General features: G+C 43.3%; 1 protein-coding gene across 2 annotated transcripts in view; it reads right to left on the bottom strand.

Annotated features, from left to right (window-relative positions):
- rnf123 (ring finger protein 123) overlaps positions 1-17,650 on the bottom strand; it is a 257,414-nt gene that overhangs the window by 122,021 nt on the left and 117,743 nt on the right. For both annotated transcript variants that reach the window (XM_029692856.1, XM_029692857.1), the window contains exons 33-34: positions 15,506-15,581; positions 13,612-13,696 (exon numbers count right to left, since the gene is read on the bottom strand). In XM_029692856.1, coding sequence (XP_029548716.1) covers positions 13,612-13,696; positions 15,506-15,581 — 161 coding nt within the window. The remainder of the gene's footprint in view (positions 1-13,611; positions 13,697-15,505; positions 15,582-17,650) is intronic.

Here is a 17,650-nt window from a genome sequence, read left to right as displayed (position 1 = left end):
GAGAATGTGGGCATGCTCGGTCCTCCTTTTCCTGTAGTCCACAATCATCTTCTCTGTCTTGGCTACGTTGAGGGATAGGTTGTTATTCTGGCACCACCCAGCCAGGTCTCTGACCTCCTCCCTATAGGCTGTCTCATCGTTGTTGGTGATCAGGCCAACCACTGTTGTGTCATCAGCAAACCTAATGGTGTTGGAGTCGTGCCTGGCCATGCAGTTGTTGGTGAACAGGGAGTACAGGAGGGGACTGAGCACTCACCCCTGTGGAGCTCCAGCGTTGAGAATCAGCGTGGCAGATGTTGCTACCCACCCTTACCACCTGGGGGCGGCCTGTCAGGAAGTCCAGGATCCAGTTGCAGAGGGAGGTGTTTAGTCCCAGGATCCTTAGCTTAGTGATGAGCTTTGAGAGCACTATGGTGTTGAACGCTGAGCTGTAGTCAATGAATAGCATTCTCACGTAGGTGTTCCTTTTTCCAGGTGGGAAAGGGCAGTGTGGAGTGCAATAGAGATTGCATCATCTGTGGATCTGTTTGGGTGGTATGCAAATTGGAGTGGGTCTAGGGTTTCTGGGATAATGGCGTTGATGTGAGCCATGACCAGCCTTTCAAAGCGCTTCATGGCTACAGACGTGAGTACTACGGGTCTGTAGTCATTTAGGCAGGTTGCCTTAGTGTTCTTGGGCACAGGGACTATGGTGGTCTGCTTGAAACATGTTGGTATTACAGACTCAATCAGGGACATGTTGAAAATGTCAGCGAAGACACCTGCCAGTTGGTCAGCACATGCCCGGAGCACACGTCCTGGTAATCCTTCTGGCCCCGCAGCCTTGTGTATGTTGACCTGTTTAAAGGTCTTACGTCGGCTACGGAGAGTGAGATCACACAGTCGTCCGGAACAGCTGATGCTCTCATGCATGCCTCAGTGTTGCTTGCCTCGAAGCGAGCATAGAAGTTTTTTAGCTCATCTGGTAGGCTCGTGTCACTGGGCAGTTAACGGCTGTGCTTCCCTTTGTAGTCTGTAATAGTTCGCAAGCCCTGCCACATCCGACGAGCATCGGAGTCGGTGTAGTACGATTCAATCTTAGCCCTGTATTGGCGCTTTGCCTGTTTGATGGTTCATCCAAGGGCATAGCGGAATTTCTTATAAGATTCCGTGTTAGAGTCCCGCTCCTTGAAAGCGGCATCTCTACCCTTTAGCTCAGTGCGAATGTTGCCTGTAATCCATGGCTTCTGGTTGGGGTATGAACTAGAGGTCGATCAATTAAATCGGCATGGCCGATTAATTAGGGCCGATTTCAAGTTTTCATAACAATCGTTAATATGCATTTTTTGGGAATGCCGATTATGGCCGATTACATTGTAATCCACCAGGAGACTGCGTGGCAGGCTGACCACCTGTTATGCGAGTGCAGCAAGAACCCAAGGTAAGTTGCCTGTTAATTTTTCATCAAATCACAGCCTACTTCGCCAAACGGGTGATGATTTGACAAAAGCGCTTTCACGAAAAAAGCATAATCGTTGCATCAATGTACCTAACCATGAACATCAATGCCTTTCCTAAAATCAATACAAAAGTATCTTTTTTTAAACCTGCATATTTAGTTAAAAGAAATTGATGTTAGCAGGCAATATTAACTAGGGAAATTGTGTCACTTCTCTTGCGTTCAGCGCAAGCAGAGTCAGGGTATATGCAGCAGTTTGGACTGCCTGGCTCGTTGCGAACTGTGTGAAGACCATTTCTTCCTAATAAAGACCGTAATTAATTTGTCAGAATTGTACATAATTATGACATAACATTGAAGGTTGTACAATGTAACAGCAATATTTAGACTAAAGGGTAGCCACCCATTCGATAAAATACGGAACAGTTCCGTATTTCACTGAAAGAATAAACGTTTTGTTTTAGAAATTATAGTTTCCGAATTTGACCATATTAATGACGTAAGGCTCGTATTTCTGTGTGTTTATTATATTATAATTAAGTCTATGATTTGATATTTGATAGAGCAGTCTGAGCGGTGGTAGGCAGCAGCAGGCTCGTAAGCATTCATTCAAACAGCACTTTCCTGCGTTTGCCAGCAGCTCTTCGCAAAGCTTGAAGCACAGCGTTGTTTATGACTTCAAGCCTATCAACTCCCGAGATTAGGCTGGCAATACTAAAGTGCCTATAACAACATCCAATAGTCAAAAGTATATGAAATACAAACGGTATCGAGAGAAATAGTCCTATAATTCCTATAATAACGACAACCTAAAACTTCTTACCTGGGAATATTGAAGACTCATGTTAAAAGGAACCACCAGCTTTCATATGTTCTGATGTTCTGAGCAAGGAACTTAAACGTTATCTTTCTTACATGGCACATATTGCACTTTTACTTTCTTCTCCAACACTGTGTTTTTGCATTATTTAAACTAAATTGAACATGTTTTATTATTTATTTGAGACTAAATTGATTTTATTTATGTATTATATTAAAGTTAAAATTAAAAAAAAAGGTTCATTGTCCATTCAGTATTGTTGTAATTGTCATTATTACAAATATATATATCCTTATCCAGAGCGACTTACAGTAGTGAATGCATACATTTCATAAATTTTTTCCCCGTACTGGTCCCCCGTGGGAATCGAACCCACAACCCTGGCGTTGCAAACACCATGCTCTACCAACTGAGCCACAGGGAACGGTAGGGATGAGTAGGGACGAGAACCTTCATTTCCTGAAGTTCCAAGCGGCCAAAACCATTTGTTTTTGAGACGAGGGTCTCATCAAAGCTGTGTTGTATTTATTAAGTATTTCTGAGCTATTTTTCAAAAAGGTGCATTGGGATGTATTACAAGATCAAAACATTTTTCAACAAAAAGGAGAATTATAACAATAACCGTTTCCATATGCATGACAATTAAATCATTACTCCAAATTCCAGAATCATCACAACCCTACATAGGACAAAGTCACACAGAAGCATAATTATTTGCAAGGAATCGGACATAACCCGGGAAATATGAACGAAGAAAATGATATATTGAATTAAAGCCTCCCCCCGGCCTTCCCTGTGGCTCAGTTGGTAGAGCATGGTGTTTGCAACGCCAGGGTTGTGGGTTCGATTCCCACGGGGGGGGCCAGTACAAAAAAGAAATGCATGAAATGAAAATTAAATGTATGTATTCACTACTGTAAGTCGCTCTGGATAAGAGCGTCTGCTAAATGACTAAAATGTAAAAATGTAAATGTAAAATCAACAGAAGTTGTACCTCATGATTCTTGCGAACAATCATGTGCACAATAAACATTGCGCCGAATCAGAGGGTAAGAAATGGTAGGCTAAATGTATCATATCAAAATGTATCATATCAAGCATGAAACCAAAATGTTGCAATAAACGGTACGGGATGGAATGATCAAATTCTAGCAATTATTGTAGGACTAGATGGAATATAGATTTACCATGTGACTCGTTTCAGGCAACTAGGCGTATGTCGCGCGTCACGACTTCACAGGAGAGACATTTGAACATAATCTTTAATATTTATCAAAGTGTGTTTTTTTGGCAGAAATGCCTTCTGAAACGTGAACTTTCATATTCCATAATGTTAAACTTGTATGCCACCTGTCAATACGAATACAATTGTTAAATTACAAGCTTAGTTAGTTTAGCATAGAAAGTGGGCAACCTTCCCGCTAGCCATGATTGGCTAAGATAATGAGTGGGCTGGACATGCCGAGAGATGAGTATGGATTGGTCTGCCATGTAGCACACTTCTGTCTAGTTGAGCTGGTTAGTATGTGTAGGTAATCCTTTCTAATGCTTTTTAGCTAGCTATGTGTCTTAACAAAAGACTCCACTACGCAAGTAAACATTTCACTGTTGATAGAAGTAGCTGGTAAATTCGCTCTGGCTAAATACTCCGATTTCAGAGCACTCTCGTCTTAGTGTGCCGGAGCGCAGAATAACTGATGAATTTACGAACGCTCAACAACTGTTGAATATGGCCGGTGTCAGTAAACATTTGCAAAAAAGTGTCAATTGTTGCCAGCGGCAGTCTCCAACGCTCTGGATAACATAACAACAGCCTCACCAGCTATGCTAGGGTGAATAAAATAGTCAGAGTGAGCTGTTCTCTCATTTGTGTCTGGAAGTAGCTATCAAACCAGCCAACGTTAGCCGGTTAGCTTGACTGCTGTTAGGACAGAATGCTCAGATCAACCCTTAAAGATATGGGTGGGGCTAAAACTTTACAGGGTGTGAACGATGCTAAATAAGTGTAGACAAAGAAGAGCTCTCCAGTAGGTACCAAAACAGTCCAATGTAAAAAAACACAATTTCAAATTTTGCTACATAAGTCCGAATCAAGGCGGTCAGTCAAATACAGTTGAAGTCGGAAGTTTACATACACTTAGGTTGGAGTCATTAAAACTTGTTTTTCAACCACTCCACAAATTTCTTGTTAACAAACTATAGTTTTCGCAAGTCGGTTAGGACATCTACTTTGTGCATGACACAAGTCATTTTTCCAACAACTGTTTAGAGACAGATTATTTAACTTATAATTCACTGTATCACAATTCCAGTGGGTCAGAAGTTTACATACACTAAGTTGACTGTGCCTTTAAACAGCTTGGAAAATTCCAGAAAACGATGTCATGGCTTTAGAAGCTTCTGATAGGCTAATTGACATCAGTTGAGTCAATTGAAGGTGTACCTGTGGATGTATTTCAAGGCCTACCTTCAAACTCAGTGCCTCTTTGCTTGACATCATGGGAAAATCAAAAGAAAGCAGCCAAGACCTCAGAAAAAATTAAGCAATTTCCTAATGCCTGAAGGTACCACGTTCATCTGTACAAATAGTACGCAAGTATAAACACCATGGGACCACGCAGCAGTCAAACCGCTCAGGAAGGAGACGCGTTCTGTCTCCTAGGGCTGAATGTACTTTGGTGTGAAAAGTGCAAATCAATCCCTGAACAACAGCAAAGGACATCGTGAAGATGCTGGAGTAAACAGGTACAAAAGTATCTATACCCACAGTAAAACAAGTCCTATATCGACATAACCTGAAAGGCCGCTGAGCAAGGAAGAAGCCACTGCTCCAAAACCACCATAAAAAAGCCAGACTACGGTTTGCAACTGCACATGGGGACAAAGATCGTACTTTTTGGAGAAATGTTCTCTGGTCTGATAAAACAAAAATAGAACTGTTTGGCCATAATGACCATCGTTATGTTTGGAGGAAAAAGGGGGAGGCTTGCAAGCCAAAGAACACCATCCCAACCGTGAAGCACGGGGGTGGCAGCATCATGTTGTGGGGGTGCTTTGCTGCAGAAGGGACTGCAGGGACTTCACAAAATAGATGGCATCATGAGGAAAGTAAATTATGTGGATAGATTGAAGCAACATCAAGACATCAGTCAGGAAGTTAAAGCTTGCTCGCAAATGGGTCTTCCAAATGGACAATGACCACAAGCATCCTGCCAAAGTTGTGGCAAAATGGCTTAAGGACAACAAAGTCAAGGTATTGGAGTGGCCATCACAAAGCCCTGACCTCAATCCCATAGAAAATGTGTGGGCAGAACTGAAAAAGTGTGTGCGAGCAAGAACGCCTACAAACCTGACTCAGTTACACCAGCTTTGTCAGGAGGAATGGGCCAAAATTCACCCAACTTATTGTGGGAAGCTTGTGGAAGGCTACCTGAAACGTTTGACTCAAGTTAAACAATTTAAAGGCAATGCTACCAAATACTAATTGAGTGTATGTAAACTTCTGACCCACTGGGAATGTGATGAAAGAAATAAAAGCTGATATAAATCACTACTATTATTCTGACATTTCACATTCTTAAAATAAAGTGGTGATCCTAACTGACCTAAGACAGGGAATTTTTACTAGGATTAAATGTCAGGAATTGTGAAAAACTTTGTTTAAATGTATTTGGCTAACGTGTATGTAAACTTCCGACCTCAACTGTATATGCATTTGAACTTGTGAAAGTGATCAAAGCACTTTTCTATCAAGTCGAGTCTCAAGTCAAAGTCGTGACTCGAGTCCACAACTCTGTCAAAAACACAACACTACTAATACAACACCTCTGTGTTCTTTCTCAACTATTCCAATTAATGGAACACCATTTAAACCCAATCACTGGAACCCCGTTTCACAAAGGAACAATTAACCGAGGATATTACATTAGTTAATGGAGTTAAAAGGCAGTAGCTTAAAACTCAAGTAATACGGAGAATAAATGTAATCTATTTAGATATGTTTAATGACCCATTGATGCAGAATTACTGCTTTAGTCCCTGCTCACAATAGCTAACCTCTGGCATATTGTCCCTCCAAGTGAAATAAAAGCCTGCTACTTGCTACAGATCCTTTCTTAGCCTTGCTGAGCCGTATAAAAATCCATGTGAATTCACAATGAAGCTGCACTGCAGCCAGCAACGGTTTGAGTCTAACGGTGCGTCCATTTCAGATTGCTAAGCATCGCACCTGTACCACTGACCTGTACTCCCACTACTGACCTGTACTCCCACTACTGACCTGTACTACTGACCTGTACTACCGCTACTGACCTGTACTACCACTACTGACCTGTTCTACCACTACTGACCTGTACTACTGACCTGTACTACCACTACTGACCTGTACTACTGACCTGTACTACCACTACTGACCTGTACTACTGACCTGTCCTACCACTACTGACCTGTACTACCACTACTGACCTGTACTACCACTACTGACCTGTACTACTGACCTGTACTACCACTACTGACCTGTACTACCACTACTTACCTGTACTACTGACCTGTACTATCACTACTGACCTGTACTACTGACCTGTACTACCACTACTGACCTGTACTACTGACCTGTACTACTGACCTGTACTACCACTACTTACCTGTACTACCACTACTGACCTGTACTACTGACCTGTACTACCACTACTGACCTGTACTACCACTACTGACCTGTACTACCACTACTGACCTGTACTACTGACCTGTACTACTGACCTGTACTACTGACCTGTACTACCACTACTGACCTGTACTACTGACCTGTTCTACCACTACTGACCTGTACTACTGACCTGTACTACTGACCTGTACTACCACTACTGACCTGTACTACTGACCTGTACTACCACTACTGACCTGTACTACCACTACTGACCTGTACTACTGACCTGTTCTGCCACTACTGACCTGTACTACCACTACTGACCTGTACTACTGACCTGTACTACTGACCTGTACTACTGACCTGTACTACCACTACTGACCTGTACTACTGACCTGTACTACCACTACTGACCTGTACTACTGACCTGTACTACCACTACTGACCTGTACTACTGACCTGTACTACTGACCTGTACTACCACTACTGACCTGTACTACTGACCTGTACTACTGACCTGTACTACCACTACTTACCTGTACTACCACTACTGACCTGTACTACTGACCTGTACTACCACTACTGACCTGTACTACCACTACTGACCTGTACTACCACTACTGACCTGTACTACTGACCTGTACTACTGACCTGTACTACCACTACTTACCTGTACTACCACTACTGACCTGTACTACCACTACTGACCTGTACTACTGACCTGTACTACTGACCTGTACTACTGACCTGTACTACTGACTTGCACTACCACTACTGACCTGCACTACCACTACTGACCTGTACTACTGACCTGTACTACTGACCTGTACTACCACTACTGACCTGTACTACTGACCTGTACTACTGACCTGTACTACTGACCTGTACTACCACTACTGACCTGTACTACTGACCTGTACTACTGACCTGTACTACTGACCTGTACTACCACTACTGACCTGTACTACTGACCTGTACTACCACTACTGACCTGTACTACCACTACTGACCTGTACTACCACTACTGACCTGTACTACTGACCTGTACTACTGACCTGTACTACCACTACTGACCTGTACTACCACTACTGACCTGTACTACCACTACTGACCTGTACTACTGACCTGTACTACCACTACTGACCTGTACTACCACTACTGACCTGTACTACTGACCTGTACTACTGACCTGTACTACTGACCTGTACTACCACTACTGACCTGTACTACTGACCTGTACTACCACTACTGACCTGTACTACTGACCTGTACTACCACTACTGACCTGTACTACTGACCTGTTCTACTGACCTGTACTACTGACCTGTACTACCACTACTGACCTGTACTACCACTACTGACCTGTACTACTGACCTGTACTACCACTACTGACCTGTACTACCACTACTGACCTGTTCTACCACTACTGACCTGTACTACCACTACTGACCTGTACTACTGACCTGTACTACCACTACTTACCTGTACTACCACTACTGACCTGTACTACCACTACTGACCTGTACTACTGACCTGTACTACTGACCTGTACTACTGACCTGTACTACTGACTTGCACTACCACTACTGACCTGTACTACTGACCTGTACTACTGACCTGTACTACCACTACTGACCTGTACTACTGACCTGTACTACTGACCTGTACTACCACTACTGACCTGTACTACCACTACTGACCTGTACTACTGACCTGTACTACCACTACTGACCTGTACTACCACTACTGACCTGTACTACTGACCTGTACTACCACTACTGACCTGTACTACTGACCTGTACTACCACTACTGACCTGTACTACTGACCTGTACTACCACCACTGACCTGTACTACTGACCTGTACTACTGACCTGTTCTACCACTACTGACCTGTACTACCACTACTGACCTGTACTACCACTACTGACCTGTACTACTGACCTGTACTACCACTACTGACCTGTACTACTGACCTGTACTACCACTACTGACCTGTACTACCACTACTGACCTGTACTACCACTACTGACCTGTACTACCACTACTGACCTGTACTACTGACCTGTTCTACCACTACTGACCTGTACTACTGACCTGTACTACCACTACTGACCTGTACTACCACTACTGACCTGTACTACTGACCTGTACTACCACTACTGACCTGTACTACTGACCTGTTCTACCACTACTGACCTGTACTACTGACCTGTACTACCACTACTGACCTGTACTACCACTACTGACCTGTACTACTGACCTGTACTACCACTACTGACCTGTACTACCACTACTGACCTGTACTACCACTACTGACCTGTACTACTGACCTGTACTACTGACCTGTACTACTGACTTGCACTACCACTACTGACCTGTACTACTGACCTGTACTACTGACCTGTACTACCACTACTGACCTGTACTACTGACCTGTACTACTGACCTGTACTACTGACCTGTACTACCACTACTGACCTGTACTACCACTACTGACCTGTACTACTGACCTGTACTACCACTACTGACCTGTACTACTGACCTGTACTACTGACCTGTTCTACCACTACTGACCTGTACTACTGACCTGTACTACCACTACTGACCTGTACTACTGACCTGTACTACCACTACTGACCTGTACTACTGACCTGTACTACCACTACTGACCTGTACTACTGACCTGTACTACTGACCTGTTCTACCACTACTGACCTGTACTACTGACCTGTACTACTGACCTGTACTACTGACCTGTACTACCACTACTGACCTGTACTACTGACCTGTACTACTGACCTGTACTACCACTACTGACCTGTACTACTGACCTGTACTACCACTACTGACCTGTACTACTGACCTGTACTACCACTACTGACCTGTACTACTGACCTGTTCTACCACTACTGACCTGTACTACCACTACTGACCTGTACTACTGACCTGTACTACTGACCTGTTCTACCACTACTGACCTGTACTACTGACCTGTACTACTGACCTGTACTACCACTACTGACCTGTACTACTGACCTGTACTACCACTACTGACCTGTACTACCACTACTGACCTGTACTACTGACCTGTACTACTGACCTGTACTACTGACCTGTACTACCACTACTGACCTGTACTACCACTACTGACCTGTACTACTGACCTGTACTACTGACCTGTACTACCACTACTGACCTGTTCTACCACTACTGACCTGTACTACCACTACTGACCTGTACTACTGACCTGTACTACTGACATGTACTACCACTACTGACCTGTACTACTGACCTGTACTACCACTACTGACCTGTACTACTGACCTGTACTACTAACATGTACTACCACTACTGACCTGTACTACTGACCTGTACTACCACTACTGACCTGTACTACTGACCTGTACTACTGACATGTACTACCACTACTGACCTGTACTACGGAGTGGAAACCTACAGGATGGTAGCTCTCTAGGAACAGGGTTGGAGAGTCTTGCTCTACAAACACTGTTATTATTATTTGACCCTGCTGGTCATCTATGAACATCTTGAACAACAATCTGGTCTTAATGTCCATGTACTCTAATAATCAACACCCGGCACAGCCAGACGAGGACTGACCACCCCTCAGAGCCTGGTTTCTTCCTAGGTTCCTGCCTGTCTAGGGAGTTTTCCCTAGCCACCGTGCTTCTGCATTGCTTGCTCTTTTTAGTTTTAGGCTGGGTTTCTTTATAAGCACTTTGTGACATCTGCTGATGTAAAAAGGGCTTTATAAAAATTAATTTCATTTAATTGAAGTGCTGAAGTGCGTGTTCATGCACTAAGTGCTTACTCGGGCTGCTTTGTGCCCTCACTGAGACAGAGAAGTAACAGATGTACATTATCACTCCACACACTAACCCTGCTCTGTGATCTGAAGACAGCCGTGAACCTGTGGAACCTGACAGCAACTTAACACTAAGAATAGCACTGCTATAACACTACGTGAAGTATGAATATGTAGATAATATTAGAGCATAGGATAAAGAGGTGACTAAACGGGGTGTTAAGAGAGAACATCTGTCAACCGACAGGATAAAATCAGTCGGGTTACACAAGACGGTAAACAGTTTTTCTCAACCCAAAAAAATACCAATGTATTTTTGTGTGCTTTAGTATTTGATAGTATTATATGAAAATGTAAAAGGTCTCAAAATGGACCCAGCCTTTGTTGATAGAGTACTTCAGGGAAATATCAAATATTATCCACCGAATAGATAAGCTATATATAAAACATATATTGGTAATAATCATTTTAATATTATCCTATTTCTCAGTGTGTCTGAGCAGTCAGCAGGTGTTAAATGCAACCAGAGGCCTACAGCAGCAATACACTAGTCATATATTGTCTGATACTTGGCTTCTGTTCCGACAAGAAGCTGTAATATCTCAGTAATTGAATTTTCTTGACAGAGCCCCATAACACCCCGGTTTTGGCTGTGATGGGTGCTATTGTGAGCCTTTTACAGACAGGAGAGAGGGAGGGAGGGAGGGAAAGAGCGAGAGGAGGGAGTGGGAGAGGGGAGTGGGAGAGGGGAGTGGGAGAGGGGAGTGGGAGAGGGGAGTGGGAGAGGGGAGTGGGAGAGGAGGGAGTGGGAGAGGGGAGTGGGAGAGGGGAGTGAGAAAAAAGATAAAAGGAAAGAAAATCATATCATCTAGCCTCGTGTTGTTTGCCGAACCGGTCGGGGTGACTGAGATGTTTTACCTCTCTCTCTCTCTCTCTCTACTCCTGCGATGATAAGAGACAATGGCATCTGTAGGAAAGCTTCTACAAGATGGGAACACACGTACTGCAACTGGAGCGAGTGAATGTTCAACTTATCTAGATGATCTCATAAGAGTAAAAGAGGGGGATGGTGAGAGAGAGAGAGAGAGCAAGACAAGAGACACAGAGACAAGCTCGCCATTTGTAAAAGGTCTGAAGAGCCTGTGTCATCAGGATTAAAATCTACTGTAGTAAATTACAGCAAATAACTAAGGAGGCAAAGTCTACTCCATGTAAGACAATTGAAATCCACTCAAGTTCAAAATGTAACTGTAGAGTACATTTTTTCACAGCTTTTAAATGTTATGTCATGTTGAAATTGCAACTGGCCAAAAAATGCTTTACCACATTACAGAAAAAAACCCTGAAAAAACCCCCAAGTGAATGGGTGTGTCTCAAATGGCACCCTATTCACTATATATTTTATTCACCTCATTTTTTTGCGTTGCTATGGGACCAGACAAACTAGTTAACTAGCTAACTAGGTAGTTGGGGGCTACAGATGGTTTAGCTAATGTTAGCTAGCTAGCTAGTTGGGGGTTACAGATGGTTTAGCTAATGTTAGCTAGCTAGATAGTTGGGAGCTACAGATGGGCAAGCTAATGTTAGCTAGCTAAGAACTGTTTTTGCATGCATGCATGCTGCACAGTGCCTGTGGGAGAAGATTGGATAAGTTAAAATACCATGAGATAATTGTCGCTATTTTCATAAATGGAACAGATCAGCTATCTATCCAACATTGCAAATGGAGCAAGCTAGCTACTTGTAAGTATTTAGAAAAACATACATACAAATACATGGCTATGGTTTGCACACAGGTCAGCTGCAACCAATGTAGCTAGCTATGTAGCTAGCTATGTAGATAGCTATGTAGCTAGCTATGTAGCTAGCTATGTAGCTAGCTATGTAGCTAGCAAGCTAACATTTCCTCTATGAACGAAGCAAACTAGCTAGCTATATACCAACCTAGATAACAAGAGAGTAGTGGAGTTCTGCATATGATTCCCTATGAGTTCTAGAGTCCAGCTTTCCAACGCTCACAAAGCGGAACTACCAGAACCACTTTTTCTTATTTTTACAAACATTTTGATTTGGTTTGTACAGTAGCTAATAAAAGCCTAATGAAAAGGAATAACGTCTAGACCAGAGCTGAACAAGAGAACATCACCGGCAAAAATCGATCAATCACTCAGCCGGAAGCTAGAAGGCACAGGTACTAGCTGTCCCACGCTCCGTCCCAAGTGCAACCCTACTCCCTACATAGTGCACTACTTCGGCTCTGGTCAAAGGTAGGAAATAGGGTGCCATCTGAGACACAGTTCTATTACAGTCCAGCCCTGAACAGAGAACTTAACTGGTGTTTCAATTCACTGGGATAGAAAATAATGAGGACAGGGTAGGACTGCTCTCTCTCGTTACACTCACACACACACACTGTGATCTGGTTAGAGGTGGCATGCTAGGCAGAGAGATTACAGCCTGCTCCCCTCCCGGTCCAGTCCTGACCAACCCACCACCATACAATTACCGGAGAACCAGCAGGATACAGACTATTAACAGCAGAGTACAAAGGACAGGGTTTTACACATGTCCAACAATTGCAAAGGACCCGTACCAATTTTTTTTATATAATGTTTGAGCCACTCAGATAGCATAAGAACAAGGCATACTGGCAACATTTGCATAATTGAAGGAAATTACATTTGAAATTCACATTTTTCGCTTAGCCCCATGACAAAATGTGTGAATGGCAACGACCTAGCTTTAATACTGTAAAATATTCTCTCTGACGCATGGCAAAATGTTAAGAACTGCAGGAAAGAGGGCCTCCAAAACCATGATATTGGCCATGTCCACTACCCCCCCCCCCCCCGGGGGGCAAATACTGCTTATTCACTTACCCTTGTCTCTCACAGTCCACCAGGATTCTCACCAGAATCCCTGTTACAGCCACTAGGATGGGATAGTGGTCGACGCTCTCTAGGCCTGGACACCAGGAACACAGGGAAAGACATTGTTAAGATCTCCGGGTACAAAGAACGAGGTTGCTGTTAAGCACTTTGTCACATTTTCAAAAGCGCCATATAAATTTGAAATATTACATTTTCTTTATTTCTTTTAAAATGATTATCTACTTCCCCAGAGTCAGATTAACTTGTGGATAACAATGTGTATGTCTCCGCGTCTAGTATGAACGAAGATAAAAAAAAGGTAGTTTTACGAGCCAAAGCTAATTAGCATGCTAGCTGTTCTCATAGACTTCCAGTCATTGTGCTTAGTTAGTAATTGCGCTAATGTTAGTTAGCAACTTTCTTCAAACTGCACGAAGAGACAAATTTGGGGGGGGTGGGGGGGAGGGTCTGTCAGATTGCGAAGGGTTTGATATTCCAGATCAGTGTGATTCTCCCCATAAAAACACACAAATAAAACAGATTATTGGAGTCAGGGGTAAAGCGGGTGATTCAGGATAACATTTGGAACTGAGAGCAAAGTGTATCTGCCAAACAAGCACTTGTCCCCAGCCCCTCGAGGACCTTAATGCCCATCAGTAAAGTGCCAGATACACACACACACACACACACACACACACACACACACACAAAATTCCTAGAAAAAGACCCTACGCGTCAGTCAGCACATTGAACACAATGGCTGTGAATAATGCATCACACTGCTCCGTGTTGTCATTTCTGATGAATGGCTGTGCTGAGTTGGACCCAATCTTCATTTCCTGCAGCTGAAGTGAATGATCAGATTTTTCACACGTCAGAGTGTAAGTAGTAACCGTAGCTCAGGGAAAACACCCACTAACAGAAGTGTGTGATATTAATAAAGCTCGGGCCAGGAGAACTTTCGAAGGCATGCTACCTTGACCAAGATATTTTATTTCCTTCATCTCCGAATCTTTCAGACTGGGTGTGATGTGTTATCATTGACTAGAGGTACAGTATATCTGTCTGCATCATATTGACCAGTGGGTACAGTATGTCTGTCTGCATCATATTGACCAGTGGGTACAGTATGTCTGTCTGCATCATATTGACCAGTGGGTACAGTATGTCTGCCTGCATCATATTGACCAGTGGGTACAGTATGTCTGTCTGCATCATATTGACCAGTGGGTACAGTATGTCTGTCTGCATCATATTGACCAGTGGGTACAGTATGTCTGTCTGCATCATATTGACCAGTGGGTACAGTATGTCTGTCTGAATCATATTGACCAGTGGGTACAGTATGTCTGTCTGCATCATATTGACCAGTGGGTACAGTATTTCTGTCTGCATCATATTGACCAGTGGGTACAGTATGTCTGCCTGCATCATATTGACCAGTGGGTACAGTATGTCTGTCTGCATCATATTGACCAGTGGGTACAGTATGTCTGTCTGCATCATATTGACCAGTGGGTACAGTATGTCTGTCTGCATCATATTGACCAGTGGGTACAGTATGTCTGTCTGAATCATATTGACCAGTGGGTACAGTATGTCTGTCTGCATCATATTGACCAGTGGGTACAGTATGTCTGTCTGCATCAGATTGACCAGTGGGTACAGTATGTCTGTCTGCATCAGATTGACCAGTGGGTACAGTGTGTCTGTCTGCATCTGTAGTGGTATAACACTGCAGGAGTAGTATCATTTACAGATTTTAGAATGTCAATAGCAGACTTGGTGAAAGAGCGGTGTCATCTCTGTACTTATACTATTACTTGTTTAATACTGCAATACTACTAGAAGTATACAATAATATTGGGAGTACAAGAAGTTACTGGATGAGAGTGAGCACTACCTGGGAGACGGAGGTTGACCACACGGTCGAACAGGTTCCTCTCCGCGGTCACTCTGTTTAACACCTGGTTCAGAAGCTGGAGAGAGAGAGGGAGGGAGAGAGAGAGAGAGAGACAGAGACAGGAGGGAAGGAAGGAATGAGGGAGAGAGAGGAAGAAAAGCGAGACAGAGAAAAGGGAGGGAGGGAGTTACAAACGATTCAATAGTTATTTTTTCAATTAAAAGAAACAGACCAGAAAGTAAAAGCACATCGTGTGTGTATTGTCTAGATCCATTTATCCTTGTTTCCAATGCTCTGGTCGAGAATCTGTCCATCCTGCACCTGATGAATCATTCAATCAGCCGGAAGAAGAGAGTGTTAGATTATCAGGACTGGGCTGGCACACTAAGTGGGTGAGGGAGGGAAGATGGAGAAACAAGGGAGGGAGAACCATCATCTGTCACTATCAACCAATTCACGTTATATATGGGTTGGTAAATAGATTAGGACCTGGTAATACCAGGGTTGGTAAATAGATCAGGACCTGGTAATACCAGAGTTGGTAAATAGACTAGATTGACTCTTGCCTAGTTAAAGGTTAAATAAAAGAGCACTTTTTGCCAGTCCAGTCTGGTCCAGCGACGGTGGGTTTGTGCCCATAGGCGATGTTGTTGCCGGTGATGTCTGGTGAGGACCTGCCTTACAACAGGCAAACAAGCCCTCAGTCCAGCCTCTCTCAGCCTATTGTGGACAGTCTAAGCACTGATGGAGGGATTGTGCGTTCCTGGTGTACCTCGGGCAGTTGTTGTTGCCATCCTGTACCTGCCCCGCAGGTGTGATGTTCGAATGTACCGATCCTGTGCATGTGTTGTTATACGTGGTCTGCCACTGCGAGGACGATCAGCTGTCCGTCCTGTCTACCTGTAGCGCCGTCTTAGGTGTCTAATAGTACGGACATTGCAATTTATTGCCCTGGCCACATCTGCAGTCCTCAAGCCTCCTTGCAGCATGCCTAAGGAACGTTCACGCAGATTAGCAGGGACCCTGGGAATCTTTCTTTTGGTGTTTTTCAGAGTCAGTAGAAAGGACTCTTTAGTGTCCTAGGTTTTCATAACTCTGACCTTAATTGCCTACCGTCTGTAGGTTGTTAGTGTCTTAACAGCCGTTCCACAGGTGCATGTTCATTAACTTTTTTAGGATAGGGGGCAGCATTCGGAATTTTGGATGAAAAGCGTGCCCAAAGTAAACTGCCTGCTACTCAGGCCCAGAAGCTAGGATATGCATATAATTGGTAGATTTGGATAGAAAACACTCTAAAGTTTCTAAAACAGTTTGAATGATGTCTGTGAGTATAACAGAACGTATTTGGCAGGCGAACCCCGAGGACAAACCATCCAGGATTTTTTTGTTGTTGTTGAGGTGACAGTGTTTTCAATGGGTTTTCTATGTCGATCTAGATTTCTAAGGCACTTGCTTGCAGTTCCTATCGCTTCCACTGGATGTCAACAGTCTTTAGAAATTGGTTGATGTGCTTCTTTTGAGTAATGAAGAAGTATGGCTGTTCAGAACGAGGGGTGTGGTTGGGGTTGTGGTTGGGGTGCGCGACCTGAAAGCTCGCTCCACTTTGTTTTCGTCCGGTATTTAACACAGTTTATCTCGGCTTAAATTTTTGATTATTTACGTAAAAAAATACCTAAAGTTGTATTTGGAAAGTTGTTTGAAATGTTTGGATCAAGATTACAGGTAACTTATTAGCTATTTTGTAGTCATGTTGCGCGAGTTGGAAGCAGTGTTTTTTTTTAATAAAACACGCCAAATAAATGGACATCTTGGAGATATAACGACGGAATTTATCGAACAAAAGGACCATTTATGATGTTTATGGGACATATTGGAGTGCCAACAGAAGAAGATCTTCAAAGGTAAGGCATGAATTATATCGTTATTTCTGAGTTTAGTGTCGCGCCTGGCGGGTTGAATTATGATTGTCATGTGTTTGTTTGATGGGGTGCTGTCCTCAGATAATAGCATGGTTTGCTTTCGCCGTAAAGCCTTTTTGAAATCTGACACGGTGGCTAGATTAACAAGAAGTTAAGCTTTAATTTTGTGTATTGCACTTGTGAATGTATGAAAGTTAAATATTTCTAATAATTTTTTGGGAATTTC

The sequence above is a fragment of the Salmo trutta genome, chromosome 16 (genome assembly GCF_901001165.1).
Source record: "Salmo trutta chromosome 16, fSalTru1.1, whole genome shotgun sequence".
NCBI lineage: Eukaryota > Metazoa > Chordata > Actinopteri > Salmoniformes > Salmonidae > Salmo > Salmo trutta.
The sequence above is the reverse complement of the archived record's forward strand: the minus strand, read 5'-3'. Positions and strand labels throughout refer to the sequence as shown.